Raw genomic sequence first — 9,661 nt, 5'->3', positions numbered from 1 at the left:
ATGGTGTTCTATACGAGATGTTTGTTTGTCAGCCATGGTGTTCTATATGAGATGTTTGTCTGTCAGCCATGGTGTTCTATATGAGATGTTTGTTTGTCAGCCATGGTGTTCTATATGAGATGTTTGTCTGTCAGCCATGGTGTTCTATATGAGATGTTTGTTTGTCAGCCAAGGTGTTCTATACGAGATGTTTGTCTGTCAGCCATGGTGTTCTATATGAGATGTTTGTTTGTCAGCCATGGTGTTCTATATGAGATGTTTGTCTGTCAGCCATGGTGTTCTATACGAGATGTTTGTCTGTCAGCCATGGTGTTCTATACGAGATGTTTGTCTGTCAGCCATGGTGTTCTATACGAGATGTGTGTCTGTCAGCCATGGTGTTCTATACGAGATGTTTGTCTGTCAGCCATGGTGTTCTATACGAGATGTGTGTCTGTCAGCCATGGTGTTCTATACGAGATGTTTGTCTGTCAGCCATGGTGTTCTATACGAGATGTGTGTCTGTCAGCCATGGTGTTCTATACGAGATGTTTGTCTGTCAGCCATGGTGTTCTATACGAGATGTTTGTCTGTCAGCCATGGTGTTCTATACGAGATGTTTGTCTGTCAGCCATGGTGTTCTATACGAGATGTTTGTCTGTCAGCCATGGTGTTCTATACGAGATGTTTGTCTGTCAGCCATGGTGTTCTATACGAGATGTGTGTCTGTCAGCCATGGTGTTCTATACGAGATGTTTGTCTGTCAGCCATGGTGTTCTATACGAGATGTTTGTCTGTCAGCCATGGTGTTCTATACGAGATGTGTGTCTGTCAGCCATGGTGTTCTATACGAGATGTTTGTCTGTCAGCCATGGTGTTCTATACGAGATGTTTGTTTGTCAGCCATGGTGTTCTATATGAGATGTTTGTCTGTCAGCCATGGTGTTCTATATGAGATGTTTGTTTGTCAGCCATGGTGTTCTATATGAGATGTTTGTCTGTCAGCCATGGTGTTCTATATGAGATGTTTGTTTGTCAGCCAAGGTGTTCTATACGAGATGTTTGTCTGTCAGCCATGGTGTTCTATATGAGATGTTTGTTTGTCAGCCATGGTGTTCTATATGAGATGTTTGTCTGTCAGCCATGGTGTTCTATATGAGATGTTTGTCTGTCAGCCATGGTGTTCTATATGAGATGTTTGTTTGTCAGCCATGGTGTGCTATATGAGATGTTTGCCTGTCAGCCATGGTGTTCTATACGAGATGTTTGTCTGTCAGCCATGGTGTTCTATACGAGATGTGTGTCTGTCAGCCATGGTGTTCTATACGAGATGTTTGTCTGTCAGCCATGGTGTTCTATACGAGATGTTTGTCTGTCAGCCATGGTGTTCTATACGAGATGTGTGTCTGTCAGCCATGGTGTTCTATACGAGATGTTTGTCTGTCAGCCATGGTGTTCTATACGAGATGTTTGTCTGTCAGCCATGGTGTTCTATACGAGATGTGTGTCTGTCAGCCATGGTGTTCTATACGAGATGTTTGTCTGTCAGCCATGGTGTTCTATACGAGATGTTTGTTTGTCAGCCATGGTGTTCTATATGAGATGTTTGTCTGTCAGCCATGGTGTTCTATACGAGATGTTTGTTTGTCAGCCATGGTGTTCTATATGAGATGTTTGTCTGTCAGCCATGGTGTTCTATATGAGATGTTTGTTTGTCAGCCAAGGTGTTCTATATGAGATGTTTGTCTGTCAGCCATGGTGTTCTATATGAGATGTTTGTTTGTCAGCCATGGTGTTCTATATGAGATGTTTGTCTGTCAGCCATGGTGTTCTATATGAGATGTTTGTCTGTCAGCCATGGTGTTCTATATGAGATGTTTGTTTGTCAGCCATGGTGTGCTATATGAGATGTTTGCCTGTCAGCCATGGTGTTCTATACGAGATGTTTGTCTGTCAGCCATGGTGTTCTATACGAGATGTGTGTCTGTCAGCCATGGTGTTCTATATAAGTTGTTTGTTTGTCAGCCATGGTGTTCTATACGAGATGTTTGTCTGTCAGCCATGGTGTTCTATACGAGATGTTTGTCTGTCAGCCATGGTGTTCTATACGAGATGTGTGTCTGTCAGCCATGGTGTTCTATACGAGATGTTTGTCTGTCAGCCATGGTGTTCTATACGAGATGTTTGTCTGTCAGCCATGGTGTTCTATACAAGATGTGTGTCTGTCAGCCATGGTGTTCTATACGAGATGTTTGTCTGTCAGCCATGGTGTTCTATACGAGATATTTGTCTGTCAGCCATGGTGTTCTATACGAGATGTTTGTCTGTCAGCCATGGTGTTCTATACGAGATGTTTGTCTGTCAGCCATGGTGTTCTATACGAGATGTTTGTCCGTCAGCCATGGTGTTCTATACGAGATGCTTGTTGTGAGGCAGTGTTTAAAGTAAAGGAGTGTAGTAGAATTGTGACGGGTTCACTAAAAGCAGTTTATTCTAGCTGGTCTTACTTTTGTGGATCAATGTGTAAAATATTAAATCAAATCAAATCAAACAAAACTTAATTTGTCACATATTACAACAAGTGTAGACCTTACCGTGAAATGCTTACTTACAAGCCCTTAACCAACAGTGCATTTCAAGAAGAAGAAATGATTTACCAAATAAACTAAAGTAAAAAATGAACACACACATGGATGACAGACAAACATCTCGTATCAAATACTGAATATATTAAATCATGTGTTTATAATTTTCAATGTCAACACTACAGTACTTACATTCTGTTGTCATTTAGAATGTTATGTTACAAAATTTACACAAAAAAGTAACACAATAACATAAAAATAACGAGGCTATTTACAGGGGTACCAGTACTGAGTCAGCGTGTGGGGGTACATAGTTGAGGTCATTTTTACATGTAGTTAGGGGTCAAGTGACTATGCATTGTTAATAATCAGAGTTTCAGCAGTGTACAAACAAATGGAGGGGGGTCAATGTAATAGTCTGGTGGACATTTGATTAATTGTCCAGCAGTATTATGGCTTGGGGGTAGAAGCTGTTAAGAAGCCTTTTGGTCCTAGACTTGGTGCTCCGGTGCCGCTTGCTGTACGGTAGCAGAGAAACCAGTCTGTGACTTGGGTGACTGGAATCTCTGAGAATTTTATGGGCTTTCCTCTGACACAGCCTATTATAGAGGTCCTGGATGGCAGGAAGCTTGGCTCCAGTGATGTACTGGGCTGTACGCATTACCCTCTGTGGCGACCTAAGGTCAGATTCTGAGCAGTTGCCATACCAGGCGGGGATGCAACTGGTCAGGATGCTCTCGGTGGTTAAGCTGTATAATTTTTGAGGATCTGGGGACCCATACCAAATCTTTTCAGTCTCCTGAGGGGGGAAATGTTTTGTCGTGCCCTCTTCACGACGGTCTTGGTGTGTTTGGACCATGATAATTCGTTGGTGATGTGGACACCAAGGAACTTGAAACTCTCGACCCGTTCCACTACAGCCCCGTTGATGTTAATGGGGGCTTGTTCGGACCGCCTTTTCCTGTAGTCCACGATCAGCTCCTTAGTATTGCTCACATTGAGGGAGAGGTTGTTGTCCTGACACCACACTGCCAGGTCTCTGACCTCCTCCCTATAGGCTGTCTTGTTGTTGTTGGTGATCAGGCCTACCACTGTTGTGTCGTCAGCAAACTTAATGATGTTGTTGGAGTCGTGTTTGGCTACGTAGTCGTGTGTGAACAGGGAGTACAGGAGGGGACTAAGTACACACACCTGAGAGGCCCCAGTGATGGGGAAATCAAGTGTTAAATCGAAATCAACTAGCTACCATTGTTACCTCAACTTTTTTCTAAATACAAGACTGAAAGACTGCTGTCCAGCGCCTTCCTGACATCTCCTTTGGTCATGAGACATGTTACTTTACTATAAGGTATAACTTAAGTGCCCAAAACCTCTCCTCGGGGACCCTCAGACATTGTACCACTGAACTAGCATACCTAATTGACGTTATCAATGGCTTGGTGATTATTTGACAAGTTAAATCAGGTGTGTTAGCTGTGGAAAAGTTCAAATACATAAAATTGCTGAGGGTCGCCCAAGAGGTTGGAAAATCCCTATAGCTTTTGCGGTATAATGTCCTATACACTATTAGGCTAAATGGGATATCCCTTTAAAGCCTTGAACAGTTTATATGCGGTTTTCTATTGTACTATTAAGGGTTTCCCTGATCAAGGAGGAACTGAATAAATGATGTAAATGTTATAGGCAAGGGTGCACCTTTTAATGGGGACCCTCCCACATTCTGAAAACGCATTTTTGTCCCCCCCCCCCAGTTTTATGATTGGAATGTGATACAAAACAAGGCAACAGTGTGCTTTAGGACCATGCGGGCACCTCTGAGTGGTCGGGTTGGCTGTTTGGATTGTTTATCTGATTGAATAAAAATATATTTATATAATTATCCCCCCCCCCCCTCAATTCTAAAATCCTAGTTGCGCCCCTGGTTGTAGGTACATGTCGGGAAGATACATTATCTCCCATTCCAGATACCAGTCCGGGTCTTTAAAATGGTCGTAAGGGGGCAGACATAGGTAGGAGGTAGGAGCTGGATTGGCCAAAGAAACGTGGTAAGGATCCCGCACTGTCTCCAGAGCAAGCAATATAATGCACGCGATGAACGGAGTTGATGTTGTACGGTGATGAACTATAGAATGAAACAACCCTGGATGCAACACTTCTAACGAACCCAGCATCTAAATATAAACGGCACAATGAGAAGCTCATCCATGTAACTTGTTTGAGCGAATGTGTAATAACAAACCTAGTGACGGAATGTACTTTATTTTCTTAGGTTTTCTCCCTCTATTCTAAAGGGGAGGGTAGCTGATAACTAGAGGGCGGTGGCATTCGCTCTGCGTGCACGGAGCTGCGCGAGTCAGTGCTTTGACTCAAGTCCTGGGACCCCTGAACCCATTCGTTTCCCCCCCCCATATTCTTTCTCTTTCTACATTATCCTCTGAACTGACCGTTATTATAACGGACAACAACCACCGCGACTGCATCTGGACCACAACTGCTATTTTACGAACAGTGGGTTTCATCAGCAAGGTGTTTGTTTTCCTCTACCTATAATGGGGAAAAGTGGACAGTCTGCGAAAACTGGAATAGGACTTGCGAGGTACTTTCTGCGAATGTGTGCCATACCTGGACTCGTTCTTCTGGTCCTCGTAAACATTGGAGTCGCACAAGGTAAGACCACCCGTTATTACTGTCCTTTCACCACGATTAGGCTACTATCTTGAGTGTAGCAGGGATTTGAAATATCAATGCCCAGTCGACATTAATTATCGCATCCTATATTATATTATAGGCAACAATCATTTGGCTTTATCACACCTGCATTAGATTTTTTTTCGGACAACACAGTGTTACACAATTGAAAATTCCCCCTCACTTGTCACGGGTGAAATACATATCGCGTGCAACTCCAGACTTGAAAGGGCAGATTGAGGATTGCACACTTGCGGGTCAATTATCAAATCTAAAAAAGCCGATGATCCTCATGAATTCTAAAGGCAATTTATTTGGTCAACTAGGCTATAATTCTCTAATGTTTATTTCGTAATAGTCAAACTGTGTCATGTGCTAAGCAAAAACATACACCTATACGTGCGTATTGGGAAATATGAGCCGCTTCTGAAGAAAGCTTGAGCGTGTGCGTTTACCACACATTATGTTGAGCTAATCGTAGCTATTCATTTAATCTAATGTGAATGCATCAGTTAGCAACATGACATTACGCTATCGAACAAGAAGCTTTGTTGATATTTAGTGAAGAAGATATGGATAGGCCTACATTTTTTCACGTAAACATTTTTACAGAGGCGAGTTTGGACTGAACTTTCCCGAAATCTACTACGGAGGGAATCGACGCCACATATCAATTCTAATCCCCAACAAAAACATCGGCTAAATATGCCTCTTTATCAATTCACGACACAATTTAACATTTTGTGTTATGGCTGAATAAGCTATTGAATTAATGTTGTGACCTCGATAATGAAAACCATGGAAAAAATAACGTGACCGTGCAGCAATAACAATAACAACCTATTAGCCGAATAATGATGATAATAATGATAATAATAATAATAATAGTGACTAGCGATCAAAAGTAATTCCGCTAACAAGACTTTTAATGTGTGGTGTTATTATCAACGCTTGCGTTCAATTCGGTTACTCTTATTGTATTAGCTATCATGTTCAATAATTTGCCCGACTGGTGTGTAATTGAACACAAAGTTCAATACAATTATCATTCGGAAGAATCTTTCAAACGTGTCCCAGCACAATATGCATATAGGGTGTCGCTGAAGAACATTTTATTGCCTCAGTAAAACTTTTTCACTGAACTCCAAGGTATAATAACTTGTGAGTTTACAATGTTTATATCATAATTATAATTATAATAATTAGACTTTTTTGCTAATAATACTTTGTGTGGCCTTAGGTGATATTCCTGTTACTAATTAGAAATTATTACCTTTTTTCATTGTTTGGACAGTCTGACTCTAAAATACAATATTTATTTGTTTTTCACTTTAATAAACAATAGTTTTGAAAATAAACGAGTTAACTAAATTTAGTTGAGTTCAATTAAAGTAAAATAAGCTTACTCATTGGCATTCTGGCGTGACTGTAGTATTTCTTTGGTAAATGATTGTGCCATGTAGTTGTTCCTGTTGTATTGCTCTGCAGTGTCTTTCTATCGCCCATTGGACTGCATTGCTAACATCCACGGCCTTGGTTTTGAGACAACACTATTTGATATTGTCGTTGTGAAACAGTATTTTCCAGAGTAAATAGGCTACCAAATTGTTCTCTTGTCGACACCATCCCCTATGAGTATTATTTTCCATAGCTACACATCTCAACATAATGTCTTATTTACTTATGGTATTCCTCTTTCCTTTGTGGGCCTTTTGCTTTACCTTACATTTAGAGAAGTTATTTCATGCTCGTCCTTCCATAACAACTTTCACCATGCTTGGTAAGTCAGTCTAAAGTCACATTAATACTTGTGTTATTGAACCAGAACACTTACAAATAGGTTGGCCAAACAACCGCAAATTGGCTTGTGTATATAGGCCTAATTGAGTCAGATCGATACTGTGTACCTAAGCCCTCTATCCTTCCTGTCGGCTTTGGGCTGTGGTCATTAAAAAACAGAGACGCACAGGACGTCGCAGTCAGTGGAATGTTATTTAAGGATGTAAGTGGCAGCCATCCACGCTGCACTGAGAGAGGGGCGTAAAACCCCTTGGCCTATTAAAAAGCCATTAGCTAAACCCACTCTCAATAACGGCTGATTGTGTGTGAAACAAACAGGTTTAAAAAGCCTCCCTGTGTTGACAGGGTGTGCATTCCAGACTGTCCAGGTGATGGGGCTGCTTACTTCTGCAGCAGCGCTCAGGCAAGGTTACACAATACCACGTTTTAAAGGTAATCACAGAAGTATGAAACTGATTGCGGGAGGCAAGTGAGGCTCGCTAGAGTCTGGCACCAAGGACCGCGGTCCGAAATCTCTGTCGGCCATTACGGACACTCCCAGAGGACCCTGTAGCCAACTGTGGAGACAGCTGTGTCTTGTCTGCTCCAGACCGGGTTCTGTGATTGGCCGTGGAGGCCCGCTTTTTACAGTCTCACTGACGGCCACTGAACTCTCTGGGTGTTCTCAGCTTTGATCCGTCTTGGACTTGGCAATGACAGAACTCTGACTCGGTAGGAGTGACTTGACAAGGACAGAACTCTGACTCGGTAGGAGTGACTTGACAAGGACAGAGCTCTGACTCGGTAGCAGTGACTTGACAAGGACAGAGCTCTGATTCGGTAGCAGTGACTTGACAATCACAGAGCTTTGACTCGGTAGCAGTGACTTGACAATGACAGAGCTCTGACTCAGTAGGAGTGACTTGACAAGGACAGAGCTCTGATTCGGTAGCAGTGATTTGACAATCACAGAGCTTTGACTCAGTAGCAGGGACTTGACAAAGACAGAACTCTGACTCAGTACAGTGACTTGACAAGGACAGTGCTCTGACTCAGTAGCAGTGACTTGACAATGACAGAGCTCTGACTCGGTAGGAGTGACTTTACAAGGATAGAGCTCTGACTCAGTAGGAGTGACTTGACAAGGACAGAGCTCTGACTCGGTAGCAGTGACTTGACAATGACAGAGCTCTGACTCGGTAGCAGTGACCTGACAATGACAGAGCTCTGACTCGGTAGCAGTGACTTGACAAGGACAGAGCTTTGACTCGGTAGCATTGACTTGACAATGACAGAGTTCTGACTCGGTAGCAGTGACTTGACAATGACAGAGCTCTGACTCGGTAGCAGTGACTTGACAAGGACAGAGTTCTGACTCGGTAGCAGTGACTTGACAATGACAGAGCTCTGACTCGGTAGCAGTGACTTGACAAGGACAGAGCTTTGACTCAGTAGCAGTGACCTGACAAGGACAGAGCTCTGACTCGGTAGCGGTGGCCATGGACTATGGTCCTTTGTATTAAGGCGTTGAAATTAAATGTGATGGCATACTTTCTTTCCCTCGTCTTTGTTTCACTGTTGCCTACTTTCCTAATCATACTCATATAGTGTGAAGTTTATGTACAGTGGCAAGGTAAAGTATGTGAACCTTTTGGAAATATCTGGATTTCTGCATAAATCGGTCATAAAATTAGATTTGATCTTCATCTAGGTCACAACAACAGACAAAACATAGTCTGCTTAAACTAATAACACAAACAATTATACATTTTCATGTCTTTATTGAACACACAGTGCAGGGTAGAAAAAGTATGTGAACCCTTGGATTTAATAACTGGTTGACCCTCCTTTGGCAGCAATAACCTCAACCAAATGTTTTCTGTCGTTGCGGATCAGACCTGCACAACGGTCAGGAGGAATTTTGGACCATTCCTCTTTACAAAACTGTTTCAGTTCAGCAATATTCTTGGGATGTCTGGTGTGAACCGCTCTCTTGAGGTCATGCCACAGCATCTCAATCGGGTTGAGGTCAGGACTCTGACTGGGCCACTCCAGAAGGTGTATTTTCTTCTGATGAAGCCATTCTGTTGTTGATTTACTTCTGGGTTTTGGGTCGTTGTCCTGTTGCATCACCCAACTTCTGTCGAGCTTCATTTGGCGGACAGATAGCCTAACATTCTCCTGCAAAATGTCTTGATAAACTTGGGAATACATTTTTCCGTCGATGATAACAAGCTGTCCAGGCCCTGAGGCAGTAAAGCAGCCCCAGGAAAAGCAGCCCCAAACCACGATGCTTCCTCCACCATACTTGGGATGAGGTTTTGATGTTGGTGTGCTGTGCCTTTTTTTCTCCACACATAATGTTGTTTGTTCCTTCCAAACAACTGAGCTGTAGTTTCATCTGTCCACAGAATATGTTGCCAGTAGTGCTGTGGACATATAGGTACACTTTTGCAAACTTCAGATGTGCAGCAATGGTCTTTTTTGGACAGCAGTGTCTTCTTCTGTGGTGTCCTCCCATGAACACCATTCTTGTTTAGTGTTTTACGTATCGTAGACTCGTCAACAGAGATGTTAGCATGTTCCTGAGATTTCTGTAAATCTTTAGCTGACACTCTAGGATTCTTCTT

General features: G+C 42.5%; 1 protein-coding gene across 2 annotated transcripts in view; it reads left to right on the top strand.

Annotated features, from left to right (window-relative positions):
- The first annotated feature begins 4,616 nt into the window (after positions 1-4,616).
- The window catches only part of unc5ca (unc-5 netrin receptor Ca), a 335,052-nt gene continuing 330,007 nt past the window's right edge, over positions 4,617-9,661 (top strand). For both annotated transcript variants that reach the window (XM_064937639.1, XM_064937554.1), the window contains exon 1: positions 4,617-5,231. In XM_064937639.1, coding sequence (XP_064793711.1) covers positions 5,114-5,231 — 118 coding nt within the window. In that variant the 5' untranslated portion in view covers positions 4,617-5,113. The remainder of the gene's footprint in view (positions 5,232-9,661) is intronic.

This window comes from Oncorhynchus masou, chromosome 1 (genome assembly GCF_036934945.1).
Source record: "Oncorhynchus masou masou isolate Uvic2021 chromosome 1, UVic_Omas_1.1, whole genome shotgun sequence".
NCBI classification, from domain to species: Eukaryota; Metazoa; Chordata; class Actinopteri; order Salmoniformes; family Salmonidae; genus Oncorhynchus; species Oncorhynchus masou.
This window is presented reverse-complemented; position numbering and strand designations above follow the sequence as displayed.